Source organism: Cherax quadricarinatus, chromosome 15 (genome assembly GCF_038502225.1).
Source record: "Cherax quadricarinatus isolate ZL_2023a chromosome 15, ASM3850222v1, whole genome shotgun sequence".
NCBI lineage: Eukaryota > Metazoa > Arthropoda > Malacostraca > Decapoda > Parastacidae > Cherax > Cherax quadricarinatus.
In genome coordinates, this window is record NC_091306.1 from 17,578,385 (window position 1) to 17,593,885 (window position 15,501).

Consider the following 15,501-nt stretch of genomic DNA (forward strand, 5'->3'; position numbering starts at 1 on the left):
AAAATTCAAAGTAGAAAGCAAGAGTAATATCAGAGGGGCCTGGAGACATGACTGATGAACAAAGAAAATGTTATTTTAGAGCCAGGAATGTCTGCATTGTTCATTCTGGATCCTATTTTGAAATTGTCATTTTTTAATTTTTGTGAAATTGGCCAAATTGCTAATTTCTGACCACGTTATTGGGTAGTTGAAATCGGTAAATGGGCAGTTTCTTGTACTCAATCGATAGAAAAAATGGAGTTCTAAAGAAATAGCTATGAGTTTGGTCAACTAGAACAATGGAATTAGTCGAAAATAGGGCTCAAAGTGGGCGAAATCGCCAATTCGTAAATATTGTCGAAGTCGCTAACTTCGCAAGAGCGTAATTCCGTCAGTTTTCCATCAAATTTCGTTCTTTTGGTGTCATTACAATCGGGAAAAGATTCTCTATCATTTCATAATTTTTTTTCCGGAAATTTTGCGACATCAGGAGACACCTCAGGATTTGGGGTTGCGACAGTCAAGGGGTTAAAAGGTGAGTGTTAGTACGACATGGCATCAGTGAATCCCTGGTGTTTGCTACACTATTTGCTCTAGCTGGCACTCAATTGAACTGGTGCTCCCACAAGGTACTAAGTGGTCCCAGATTTTTTTTAATACTGCACACACCGAGTGTTAAGAACCATTCTATACTGACCAGGCACCTCAGACCAATTATGCCAAATCTGAAGGTAGGAAAAATAAAACGTAGATCTATGTTTGGAGTGCTAGCAGTACAAACGTAGATCTACGTTTGGACAGTTTAAGAGTTAAAAATATAAAAACTATAAAATAATTTCAAGTTAAAACATTGCCATAAGAAAATATAAATTGCTGGGAAAACTTACTCTATGTATTCCTCTTTGTTTTCCTCAGTAACCTGGATATCCTTGCCACCAGGTTTCAATTCCACTTCCGATATTTTGCCCAATACTTCAAAGTCTGTGCAGAAATTCATCTCAAGACAGCATTCCTAAAGTAAAGATAAAATTTACACGAAGTTAATATTGTTTATTGTCTCTCCTTGTTTCTATTCATCACTTGTTTAAGATATCCTACAAATTATATAAGAAAATATCCCAATTTCACAACTACAGTGGACCCTTGGGTAAAGGCATTAATCCGTTCCAAAGAGCTTGCCTTTAACCGATTTTGCCTTCAGCCGAATTAATTTTCCCCCATAAGAAATAATGGAAATCTAATTAATCCATTTAACCCTTTGAGGGTCCGTCCCGTAGATCTACGGCTTTACGTTCAGGGTCAAAACCGTAGATCTATGTCATGAGCTCAGCTCACTCTGATAAACTGTGACTGGTACATTTGGGCCTAGATATGAGAGAATACATCTATGTGGTATGTGTGCACCACATAAAACAGATCCTGCAGCACGCTGTGTATAATGAGAGAAAAAACTGAAATCATGATTTTTCGATTAAAACAGCGACTTTGCAGTGTTTTTTCGTATGTTTTTTATAGTTCTATTTGCGATTTCTTGGTCTCATTTGATAGAATGGAAGACATATTACAGAAATAGAGATGATTTTGATTGGTTTTAGCACTGGAAATGGCTTGAAACTGAGTTCAAAGTAGCAGAAATGTTAAATTTTTGCCGATATTCAAGAGTAAACAAACGACCTCACACGTCTAATACGCGCCAGCTGGTGGGTCTAATATGCATTCACAAATATGGTGATGATATTTATACAATTATTACAGTATTGCATAACAGTAAATCTTCTATTTTTTGGTGTGAATAAAAATTCATTATGTGAATAAAAAATCAAAATGGAATTTATTTGTAAAGCTTCAAAACATAACTAATGAACAGAGGAAATGTTAGTTTTGTGCCAGGAATACCTACATTGTTTATTCTGGACCCTATTTTGAAATTGGAATATTTTGAACTTTGTGTTAAATTGGCCAAATTAACAATTTCCGATCACTTTAATTTGTAGTTGAAACAGTTGACTTGGCGATTTCTTGTGCTCAATCGATAGAATAGAAGTAATACTAGTGAAATAGCTAAGAATTTGGTTGACTGGAATAATGTAATTGGCCTAAAATTGGAGTCAAAGTCGGCAAAATCGCTGATTCGTAAATATCGCTGACACGTCAAAATTCGCGAGAGCATAATTTCGTCAATTTTCCATCAAATTCCGTACTTTTTGTTTTATTACCTTCACAACAAGATTCTCTACCTTTTCATAAGAAAAAATAAAAATTTTTTTTTTTGAAAATTCTTGGACACTGGGGCACCACTTCAGATTTGGGCCTTGGACCCTGAAGGGGTTAAGACAGCCAAAAATATTAACAAAAAATATTTTTTTTGAAGATTAATTATAGATATACATACAGAAAACAATGACAAATAAATATAAAGCACTAATAAAATGGATAAATGAACATTTAAAATCACACTTACCTTTACTGACTCTTGTTGGTGTATGGAAGACAAGTAAGAGGCAAAAGGGAGATGAGTTTATTATGCTTCAATACGATGCAAGTATTACCTCTATGGCTTATTTATCTATCACAATTCATCCAATATGACATAATAAACAATATTAATAACATTAATAATAATAATAATATTAATAATATTAATAACTTTTACTTACACTTAGGTCACACTACACATACATGTACACATTTATTTATACACACTCATCTGAGTTTTCTTTGATTTTATCTTAATAGTTCTTGGTCTTATTACTTTTCCTTTTATATCCATGGGGAAGTGGAATAAGAATCTTTCCTCCGTAAGCCATGCGTGTTGTAAAAGTCAACTAAAATGCCGGGAACAATGGGCTAGTAACCCCTTTTCCTGTAAAGATTACTAAAAAGAATAAGAAGAAGAAAATTGTCAAAGTGGGAAGTCTGAATGTGTGTGGATGTTGTGCAAATGATAAGAAAGAGATGATTGTGGATGTTATGAATGAGAAGAAGCTGGATGTCCTGGCTTTAAGTGAAACAAAGCTGAAGGGGGTGGGAGAGTTTCAATGGAGAAGAATAAATGGGATTAGGTCAGGGGTTTCAAATAGAGTTAGAGCTAAAGAAGGAGTAACAATAATGTTGAAGGATAAGCTATGGCAGGAAAAGAGGGACTATAAATGTATTAATTCAAGGATTACGTGGAGTAAAATAAAGACTGGATGTGAAAAGTGGGTTATAATAAGCGTGTATGCACCTGGAGAAGAGAGAAGTGGAGAGGAGAGAGAGGGATTTTGGGAAATGTTGAGTGAATGCGTGGGGAGTTTTGAATCAAGTGTGAGAGTAATGGTGGTTGGGGATTTCAATGCTAAAGTGGGTAAAAATGTTATGGAGGGAGTAGTAGGTAAATTTGGGGTGCCAGGGGTAAATGTAAATGGAGAGCCTTTAATTGAGCTATGTGTAGAAAGAGATTTGGTAATAAGTAATACATATTTTATGAAAAAGAGGATAAATAAATATACAAGGTTATGATGTAGCACGTAACGAAAGTAGTTTATTAGATTGTGTATTGGTGGATAAAAGGTTGATGGGTAGGCTCCAGGATGTACATGTTTATAGAGGGGCAACTGATATATCGGATCATTATTTAGTTGTAGCTACAGTTAGAGTAAGAGGTAGATGGGAAAAGAGGAAGGTGGCAACAACAAGTAAGAGGGAGGTGAAAGTGTATAAACTAAGGGAGGAGGAAGTTCGGGTGAGATATAAGCGACTATTGGCAGAAAGGTGGGCTAGTGCAATGAGTAGTGGGGGGGGGGGGTTGTAGAGGGTTGGAATAGTTTTAAAAATGCAGTACTAGAATGTGGGGCAGAAGTTTGTGGTTATAGGAGGGTGGGCACAGGAGGAAAGAGGAGTGATTGGTGGAATGATGAAGTAAAGGGTGTGATAAAAGAGAAAAAGGTAGCTTATGAGAGGTTTTCACAAAGCAGGAGTGTTATAAGAAGAGCAGAGTATATGGAGAGTAAAAGAGAGGTAAAGAGAGTGGTGAGAGAGTGCAAAAGGAGAGCAGATGAAAGAGTGGGAGAGGCACTGTCAAGAAATTTTAATGAAAATAAGAAAAAATTTTGGAGTGAGTTAAACAAGTTAAGAAAGCCTAGGGAAAGTATGGATTTGTCAGTTAAAAACAGAGTAGGGGAGTTAGTAGATGGGGAGATGGAGGTATTAGGTAGATGGCGAGAATATTTTGAGGAACTTTTAAATGTTAAGGAAGAAAGAGAGGCAGTAATTTCATGCACTGGTCAGGGAGGTATACCATCTTTTAGGAGTGAAGAAGAGCAGAATGTAAGTGTGGGAGAGGTACGTGAGGCATTACGTAGAATGAAAGTGGGTAAAGCAGCTGGAACTGATGGGATCATGACAGAAATGTTAAAAGCAGGGGGGGATATAGTGTTGGAGTGGTTGGTACTTTTGTTTAATAAATGTATGAAAGAGGGGAAGGTACCTAGGGATTGGCAGAGAGCATGTATAGTCCCTTTATATAAAGGGAAAGGGGACAAAAGAGACTGTAAAAATTATAGAGGAATAAGTTTACTGAGTATACCAGGAAAAGTGTACAGTAGGGTTATAACTGAAAGAATTAGAGGTAAGACAGAATGTAGGATTGCAGATGAGCAAGGAGGTTTCAGAGTGGGTAGGGGATGTGTAGATCAAGTGTTTACATTGAAGCATATATGTGAACAGTATTTAGATAAAGGTAGGGAAGTTTTTATTGCATTTATGGATTTAGAAAAGGCATATGATAGAGTGGATAGAGAAGCAATGTGGCAGATGTTGCAAGTATATGGAATAGGTGGTAAGTTATTAAATGCTGTAAAGAGTTTTTATGAGGATAGTGAGGCTCAGGTTAGGGTGTGTAGAAGAGAGGGAGACTACTTCCCGGTAAAAGTAGGTCTTAGACAGGGATGTGTAATGTCACCATGGTTGTTAAATATATTTATAGATGGGGTTGTAAAGGAAGTAAATGCTAGGGTGTTCGGGAGAGGGGTGGGATTAAATTTTGGGGAATCAAATTCAAAATGGGAATTGACACAGTTACTTTTTGCTGATGATACTGTGCTTATGGGAGATTCTAAAGAAAAATTGCAAAGGTTAGTGGATGAGTTTGGAAATGTGAGTAAAGGTAGAAAGTTGAAAGTGAACATAGAAAAGAGTAAGGTGATGAGGGTATCAAATGATTTAGATAAAGAAAAATTGGATATCAAATTGGGGAGGAGGAGTATGGAAGAAGTGAATGTTTTCAGATACTTGGGAGTTGATGTGTCGGCGGATGGATTTATGAAGGATGAGGTTAATCATAGAATTGATGAGAGAAAAAAGGTCAGTGGTGCATTGAGGTATATGTGGAGTCAAAAAATGTTATCTATGAAGGCAAAGAAGGGAATGTATGAAAGTATAGTAGTACCAACACTCTTATATGGGTGTGAAGCTTGGGTGGTAAATGCAGCAGCGAGGAGACGGTTGGAGGCAGTGGAGATGTCCTGTTTAAGGGCAATGTGTGGTGTAAATATTATGCAGAAAATTCGAAGTGTGGAAATTAGGAAAAGGTGTGGAGTTAATAAAAGTATTAGTCAGAGGGCAGAAGAGGGGTTGTTGAGGTGGTTTGGTCATTTAGAGAGAATGGATCAAAGTAGAATGACATGGAAAGCATATAAATCTATAAAGGAAGGAAGGCGGGGTAGGGGTCGTCCTCGAAAAGGTTGGAGAGAGGGGGTAAAGGAGATTTTGTGGGCAAGGGGCTTGGACTTCTAGTAAGCGTGCGTGAGCATGTTAGATAGGAGTGAATGGAGGCGAATGGTACTTGGGACCTGACGATCTGTTGGAGTGTGAGCAGGGATTATAATATTTAGTGAAGTTATTCAGGGAAACCGGTTATTTTTATATAGTCGGACTTGAGTCCTGGAAATGGGAAGTACAATGCCTGCACTTTAAAGGAGGGGTTTGGGATATTGGCAGTTTGGAGGGATATGTTGTGTATCTTTATATGTGTATGCTTCTAAACTGTTGTATTCTGAGCACCTCTGCAAAAACAGTGATAATGTGCGAGTGTGGTGAAAGTGTTGAATGATGATGAAAGTATTTTTTTTGGGGGGATTTTCTTTCTTTTTTGGGTCACCCTGCCTCGGTGGGAGACGGCCGACTTGTTGAAAAAAAAAATTAATAACACAGAAACATGATACATATTCTAGAATGAATAAAATATGTCATAATGTATGAGAGGAGTAAAGCAATGGAAGTGTTGTTCTTTGGTTTATAGAGGCCACTGAGAGAAGCTGTACATAGTGGTGGTGGTGGAGGCACTAGCAGAACCCACCAACACTATCACACTTAAACAATTTATGTAATTTATAAATAAAAAATATTTACATTTTAATTTATAAATAAGAGATATTTTACATTTTAATTTATAAATAAATAAAGAAGTTTATTCAGGTATACACAAATAATTACATACATAGATTATCATACATAGCATGTGTAAAGTACCTAGGATAACCCAAAAAAGTCAGAGTGACTTACGTATTTCCATTGGGGTCCTTTTACATTTACACTTAATATATTTACTTTTCCTAGGCAGTAGGTTGGTAGACAGCAACCGCCCAGGGAGGTACTACCGTCCTGCCAAGTGAGCGTAAAACGGAAACCTGTAATTGTTTTACATGATGGTAGAATTGCTGGTGTCTTTTTTTTGTCTCAAACATGCAAGATTTCAGGTACGTCTTGCTACTTCTTCTTACACTTAGGTCACACTACACATACATGTACAGTGGACCCCCGCATAGCGACTTTAATCCGTGCAAGAGGGCTCTTTGTTATGCGAAATGATCGGTATGCGAATGAATTTTCCCCATAAGAAATAATGGAAATCAAATTAATCCGTGCAAGACACCCAAAAGTATGAAAAAAAAAATTTTTACCACATGAAATGTTAATTTTAATACACACAAACTGAAAAAGGCATGCACAATTACATGACACTTACTTTTATTGAAGATCTGGTGATGATTGATGGGATGGGAGGAGGGGAGAGAGTGTGTTAGTGTTTAGAAGGGGAATCCCCTTCCATTAAGACTTGAGGTGTCGAGTCCTTTTCTGGGGTTACTTCCCTTCTTCTTTTAATGCCACTAGGACCAGCTTCAGAGTCACTGGACTTCTTTCGCACAACATATCTGTCCATAGTGGCCTGTACCTCTCGTTCCTTTATGACTTCCCTAAAGTGTTTCACAACATTGTCAGTGTACAGGTTGCCAACACGGCTTGCAATAGCTGTGTGAGGGTGATTTTCATCCATGAAGGTTTGCACTTCAAGCCACTTTGCACAGATTTCCTTAATCTTTGTAGTAGGCAACTTCTTCAATTTCTCTCTCCCCTCCTCTGAACCAGTTTCCTCAGGTCTGGCCTCTTGCTGTTGAAGTTGATCTATCAGCTCATCAGTGGTTAGTTCTTCATTGTCCTCCTCCACCAACTCTTCCACATCCTCCCCACTAACCTCCAACCCCAAGGACTTTCCCAATGCCACAATGGATTCCTCAACTGGCATAATCCTCTCAGGGTTAGCCTCAAACCCTTCAAAATCCCTTTTGTCTACACATTCTGGCCACAGTTTCTTCCAAGCAGAGTTCAAGGTCTTCTTAGTCACTCCCTCCCAAGCCTTACCTATAAGGTTTACACAATTGAGGATATTAAAGTGCTCTCTCCAAAACTCTCTTAGAGTCAGTTGAGTTTCTGAGGTCACTACAAAGCACCTTTCAAACAGAGCTTTTGTGTACAGTTTTTTGAAGTTTGCAATAACCTGCTGGTCCATGGGCTGCAGGAGAGGAGTGGTATTAGGAGGCAAAAACTTCACCTTAATGAATTTCATGTCCCCATAAAGTCGCTCTGCCACGTCTGTAGGATGACCAGGGACATTGTCTAACACCAGGAGGCACTTAAGTTCTAATTTCTTTTCAGTTAGGTAATCTTTCACATTGGGGGCAAATGCATGGTGTAACCAGTCATAGAAAAAGTCCCTAGTGACCCATGCCTTACTGTTTGCCCTCCACAGCACACACAAATTCTCCTTGAGGACATTCTTTTGCCTGAACGGTCTGGGAGTTTCAGAGAGATACACTAATAAAGGCTTCACTTTGCAATCACCAGTAGCATTGGAACACATCAACAAAGTAAGCCTGTCTTTCATAGGCTTATGTCCTGGGAGTGCCTTTTCCTCCTCAGTAATGTAGGTCCTGCTTGGCATTTTCTTCCAAAACAGGCCTGTTTCATCACAATTAAACACTTGTTCAGGTTTCAGTCCTTCACTGTCTATGTACTCCTTGAATTCCTTCACATATTTTTCAGCTGCTTTGTGGTCCGAACTGGCAGCCTCACCATGCCTTATCACACTATGTATGCCACTACGCTTCTTAAATCTCTCAAACCAACCTTTGCTGGCCTTAAATTCACTCACATCATCACTAGTTGCAGGCATTTTTTTAATTAAATCCTCATGCAACTTCCTAGCCTTTTCGCTTATGATCGCTTGAGAAACGCTATCTCCTGCTAGATGTTTTTCATTTATCTACACCAATAAGAGTCTCTCAACATCTTCCATCACTTGCGATCTCTGTTTCAAAAACACAGTTAAACCTTTGGCAAGAACAGCTTCCTTGATTGCCTTTCTGTTGCCCACAATAGCAGCGATGGTTGATTTGGGTTTCTTGTACAACCTGGCCAGGTCGGCGACACGCACTCCACTTTCATACTTATCAATGATCTCTTTCTTCATCTCTATTGTCATTCTCACCCTTATTGCTGTAGGGTTGGCACTAGAAGCTTTCTTGGGGCCCATGGTCACTTATTTGGCAGATAAAATCACCAAAATACAAAATGTTCCGATTGTATGCTTGGATGTTACAGCGGAGGCAGGCTGGTAAACAATGCCACCAGCGGCACATGTGAGGCTGGCTAAGGGCGCACCTTGGACGCGTCTCGGACAAAGAGCGGTGAGCGGGTTTTTGAGCGGTATGCGAGGGAAAATTTTTGCGATAAAAGCGAGTGGTATGCGGATTGTACGTTATGTGATGGCGACGGTATGCGGGGGTCCACTGTACAAGCATATATATACACACCCCTCTGGGTTATCTTCTATTTTCTTGCTAGTTCTTGTTCTTGTTTATTTTCTGTTATCTCCATGGGGAAGTGGATCAGAATTCTTCCCCCGTAAGCCATGCGTGTTGTAAGAGGCGACTAAAATGCCAGGAGCAAGGGGCTAGTAACCCCTTCTCCTGTATATATTACTAAATGTAAAAGGAGAAACTTTCATTTTTCCTTTTGGGCCAACCCGCCTCAGTGGGATACAGCCGATGTGTTGAAAGAAGAAACATTTACTTTTCCCCTTCTCTTGTATAAATTACTAAAGTTAACCCTTTGACTGTTTTGGCTGTATATATACGACTTACGAGCCAGTGCTTCGGACGTATATATACTCAATAATTCTAGCGGCTTCAAATCAAGCAGGAAAAAGTTGGTAGGCCCACATGTGAGAGAATGGGTCTGTGTTCAGTGTGCACCACATAAAAAAAATCCTGCAGCATGCAGTACATAATGAGAAAAAAAAAAGACCATTTTTTTTGGATTAAAACGCTGATTTTGAGGTGTATTTTCATATAGTATTTATCGTTGTATTCTCGTTTTCATGGTCTCACGTGATAAAATGGAAAATTTTTTGCATAAATAGAGATGATTTTGATTAGTTTCACGATGAAAACGACCTTGAAATTGAGCTCAAAGTAGCGAAAATGTTCGATTTTTACCAATGTTCAAGAGTAAGTAAATCACACTACACATCCAATATACGTCAACTGGGGAGTCTAATATTCTTTCACTAGTGCACTGATATTTATATCATTTTTACAATAATGCAGTAGTCTGCATAACAGCAAACTTTGTATTTTTTGTACGAATAAAAAATCAAAATAGAAAGCAATAGTAATATAAGAGGGACCTAGAGACGTGACTAATGAACAGAGGATATGTTATTTTTGTGCCAAGAATGTCTACATTGTTTATTCTGGACCCTATTTTGAAATTGGCATCTTTTCTTTAATTTGCGTGAAATTGGCCAAATTGCCAATTTCTGATCACTTTATTTGTTAGTTCAAATTGGTAAATGGGCAGTTTCTTGTACTCAATTGATAGAAAAAAATGGAGTTCTAAAGAAATACCTAAGAGTTTAGTCAACTGGAACAACGGAATTAGCCAAAAACAGGGCTCAAAGATGGCGAAATCGCCGATGCATATATGTCGCCGAGACCGCTAACTTCGCAGGAGCGTAATTCCGTGAGTTTTCGACCAAATTTCGTACGTTTGGTGTCGTTACCATCAGCAAAAAGATTCTCTATCATTTCATAAGAAAATTTTTTTTTTTTTTTTACAAAAGTTTTGCAACATAGAATGACAGTTTCAGAAAGGGGGCTTGCGACAGTCACAGGGTTAAAAAGAGAAACTTTCGTTTTTCTTTTTGGGCCACCCTGCCTTGGTGGGATACGGCTGGTTTGTTGAAAAAAAAAAAATTACTTTTATACTTACACTTTTATATTTACACTTACCTTTGAGGAGATGTTAGTTTAATTAGTTAGTTTGATGGAGGAGATGCTGGCAGAGGTTTAGGGTGGTGGAAGATACGTAGCAGGCCGGCGTATGTTCATTGGCTCGATGCACATCCAACAACATTGGAGAGTTACTTTCGTGTCGTTTTTCTATCGCTTACTCACTTAACTTACTTGCTACACTGTTAATTCTACACTTTATCGCTGGCTGGCACTATAGCCTTTATCAATACCTGCTGCTTTAGTATTGTACACATCGTAGAATCACTGCAGAAGGCACATTCACCCCTCTCTCTTCCTGCTCCCCTTTGGTACTTTGCTACGAGTCTTTTCTTGAATTATATTGTGCTTTTTTTCTTCTTTACCAAAGGGCTGGCACTAGAAGCTTTCTCTGGGCCCATGGTGGCTTATTTAGCAGTTACAAGCACTAAAACAATCGAATAATACAAAATATATCGCATGTATGTGAGGAATCGTCGTCCCTGGCTTGTAAACAATGGCACACTACCTGTACAGGGACTCTGGCTGCGTGGACACATTCGGGACAAATGCCCTTAACTGAGTTCTTGGGCATTAGCCGAGCCAATATTTTGACGAAAAACGTACCGCTATCCGATTTTGACATTAGCCGATGCCTCCATTACCCGAGAGCCCACTGTAGTAATATCACTAATGACTTTTTTTCAATTATTTTTTAAATGCCCTTGCTGGTTTTAATACAGTGGACCCTCGACTAACGATATTAATCTGTTCCTGAGAGCTCATTGTTAGATGAAATTATCATTAACCGAATTAATTTTCCCCATAAGAAATAATGGAAATCTAATTAATCCGTTCCAGGGAGCCAAAAGTATTAAAAAAAAAAAAAATTCATGAAATATACATTTCCCTACAAAGAAAACAATGAGACATGCAAAATAACTATATAAATAAATGTTAAAATGACACTTACCTTTACTGAAGAGTATTGATGAGTGATGAGACACTGTTTTTCTTGAACATACTGGGATTTTCAGAGTGATACATGAGTAAAGCCTTCACTTTGCAATCCCCACTAGCATTACAACAAAACAAGAAAGTTAGCCTTCTTTCATAGGCTTGTGTCCTGGGAGTGCCTTTTACTCCTAGTAATGTAGGTCCTGTTTGGCATTTTCTTCCAGAACAGGCCTGTTTCGTCACAATTGAACACTTGATGGGGGTTTGAATTTTTCAGCATCGCCATGCCTTATCACACTGTGTATGCCACTACGATTCTTAAATCTCTCAAACCAACCTTTGCTGGCCTTAAATTCACCAATATGAGCACTAGTTCCAGGCATTTTTTCCTGTTCACCTGGGTGTTAGTCGACTGGTGTGGGTCGCATCCTGGGGGACAAGATTAAGGGCCCCAATGGAAATAAGTTAGACAGTCCTTGATGACTCACTGACTTTCTTGGGTTATCCTGGGTGGCTAACCCTCTGGGATTAAATGTTTCTCGGTAATTGTTTCTCGTTAAGCCACACCAACAACAGTCTCTCCATATCTTTGAGTAGTACAGCTGACAGTGGTGCAGCAACAGCTGATGGTGGTGCAGCAGCAGCTGACCATGATACGATAGTATTTCTCACCCTTTTTACCACAGGATTGGCACTAGAAGCTTTCTTTGGGTCCATGGTGGCTTATTTAGCAGTTATAAGCACTATAAACAATGGAATAACACAAAATGTATCGAATGTATGCAGGAAATCGGCCACCCTGGCTTGTAAACAACGATGGCACGGCAGCTGAGGCACTCAGGCTGGACGGACAGGTTCGGGACAAATCACATTGGGCGAGTTTTTTATCGTTAGCCAGGCCAAATTTTTTACACTCAAATGCTTCGTAAGGCGGATTTAACATTATGCAATGCGTTCGTTAGCCGAGGGTCCACTGTATTTAACCCTTTCAGTGTCGAGACCCATGATCCTTAATTCACCGTGTCATAAAAATTTTAAAAAAGTATGAAATTTGGTGGGAAACACAAAATTATGCTCTCGTGAAGTTAGCACTCTGTGATATTTTTGCCCACTTTTAGCCCTATTTTCGGCCAAATCTATTGATCCAGTCGACTAAAATCAAAGCTATTTCGCTAGAACCCCATTTGTTCTATCAACTGAGTACAAGAAACTGCTCATTTACCAATTCCAACTACCCAATAAAATGGTCAGATATTGGCAATTTGGCCAATTTCACACAAATTTCAAGAGATGCCAATTTCAAAATAGGGTCCAGAATAAACAAAACACATTCCTGGCACTAAAATAACATTTTCTCTGTTCACTAGTCATGTATCCAGGTCCTTCTTATATTGCTCTTGCTTTCCATTTTGAATTTTTATTCTTACAAAAAGTAAAAGATTTACTGTTATGCAGACTACTGCATTATTATAATAATTGCATAAATAATGTCAACTCATTCATGACTGCACATTAGACTAGCCAGTTGGACACAAATTGGACAGCGACATCATTTGTTTACTCTTGAACATCGGCAAAAATCGAACATTTCTGTTGCTTTGAGTTCAATTTCAAGATACTTTTCTTCATGCAACCAATCAAAGTCATCTCCATTTCTGTAATATATCTTCCATTCTATCAAATGAGACCAAGAAAACGAGAATGCAACCATAAATACCATACAAAAATACACCACAAAGTCGCTGTTTTAAACCAAAAACACGGTCGGGTTTTTTTTTTCTCATTAGGAACTGCGTGCTAAGGATTTTTTTTATACTGCACACACTGACCATGCAGACCCATTCTTTCATATGTAGGCCTACCAGCCTTCTTCCACCAGATTTGAAGACGCTAGAATTTTGGCATAGTACTACGGAACTGACAATGGCTCTCAAGCCGTAGTACTATGGGACCGACACCAAAAGGGTTAATAAGAAGAAATTTATAGAGTCAAAGGAAATTTCTGGAAATAAACATACTATAAAGAACTACAGATGGTTTTCAGATTTGGATACCAGTAGTAATAAATTCAGTGGTACTGCAGAACTCACAGGAAAATTTAATGCCTCCACTTCATCCTCTCCATTAACTTTATCTCTTATTTCTAAGCTACTCATGTCCCTATAATGTAAATGTATACAGTACAAGACACTACAAAAATTTCCTTCATTATTATATTATCATATGTTAACTCTTACCTCTATGTTGTTATCTCTAATCCAGCAGAGAGAGTTGTAAAATTCTGGATCAATAGATTCAAGATCCTTAATGGTAAGTTTTTTGTTAAGCATGCGTTTGTAGAATGGCATGGTAAAGCCAGAATAGATGAATTTCCCATGGTACAGAGCCTGAAAATTGAAAGAAGATTTTCTGAATTATGGGAATGCAACATTATGTTGTATGACAAGTCTAATTGCAAAAATAATCTCCCAAAGCAGGAATAGCTAAATATGTCACTAAATGGCATAATTACAGAAAACCAAATACACAAAGATGCTAATATACATAATTCAAGATGCCATTTCATTGTATTTACATATGCACAAATGATCACATTTTGAAAAACACGTATGCTTATTATTATCAATAATTTATATTGTTGAAATGGTCCCAGGCCAAACTACAGTAAGAATAAGCATTATAAACCATCTATTTGTCTCTTTAATGCATATTTCCTTCTGGGAGCTGCCCGTAAGGATGGCCATCTTGAGAATCCTTTCCAGACATTTCAGGATCTTTCAAATGTTCCTGAAACGGCCATTAAAGAATTCCACACATTGGGTTAACTAACAAGAAAGTCATCAATTTTTGTAATTACATGAGAGTGAAAAGAGTTAAGAATGTTCTCAGCAAACACACACAAATGTTGAAACAGAAGGAAAGAGAAGGACTGGGAACACTTTCATTTAACCCCTTGACTGTCACAACCCCAAATCCTGAGGTGTCTCCTGGTGTCGCAACCCCCCCCCCCCCCCATTATTTTTTCTCACAAAGTGATAGAGAATCTTTTCCCGATTGTAATGACACCAAAAGAACGAAATTTGATGGAAAACTGACGGAATTACGCTCTTGTGAAGTGAGCGACCTCGGCGATATTTACGAATCGGCGATTTCACCCGCTTTGTGCTCTATTTTCGGCTAATTCCATTGTTCCAGTCGACCAAACTCATAGCTATTTCTTTAGAACTACATTTTTTCTATTGATTGAGTACAAGAAACTGCTCATTTACCAATTTCAACTACCCAATAATGTGGACAGAAATTTGCAATTTGGCCAATTTCACAAAAATTAAAACATTTGACAATTTCAAAATAAGGTCTAGAATGAACAATGCAGACATTCGTGGCTCTAAAATAACATTTTCTTTGTTCATCAGTCATGTCTCCAGGCCCCTCTGATATTACTCTTGCTTTCTATTTTGAATTTTTATTGAAACAAAAAATAGAAGATTTACTGTTATACAGACTACTGCAATATTGTAATAATTGTATAATGTCAACCCATTCATGACTGCATATTAGAATGGCTACTTGGACATTTACTGGAAAACGACATCATTTGAGTACCTTTGAACATCGGCAAAAATCAAACATTTCCCCTACTTTGAGCTCCATTTCAAGGTTCTTTTCATAGTAAAACCAATCAAAATCACTTCTATTTCTATATGTTTTCCAGTCTATCAAATGAGACCAAGAAAACGAGAATACAACCATAAATACTACATGAAAATAGACCATAAAGTCAGCATTTTAATTAAAAAAAAAAAAAACGGTCGGAGTTTTTTTTTCTCATTATGTACTGTGTACTGCAAGATTTTTTTTATATGGTGCACACTGACCACACAGACCCATTCTCTCACAAGTGGGCCTACCAGCTTTCTCCTGCTTGATTTGAAGCCGCTAGAATTTATGAGTATATATACGTCAAAAACGGTGG

The 15,501-nt window shown here is 38.1% G+C and overlaps 1 protein-coding gene across 8 annotated transcripts in view; it reads right to left on the minus strand.

Annotated features, from left to right (window-relative positions):
- Positions 1 to 15,501, minus strand: part of Su(dx) (Suppressor of deltex) — a 171,612-nt gene that overhangs the window by 32,506 nt on the left and 123,605 nt on the right. For all 8 annotated transcript variants that reach the window (XM_070085183.1, XM_070085181.1, XM_070085178.1 and 5 more), the window contains 2 exons: positions 13,763 to 13,912; positions 867 to 991 (listed from right to left, as the gene is read on the minus strand). In XM_070085183.1, the coding sequence (XP_069941284.1) occupies positions 867 to 991; positions 13,763 to 13,912 (275 nt within the window). The remainder of the gene's footprint in view (positions 1 to 866; positions 992 to 13,762; positions 13,913 to 15,501) is intronic.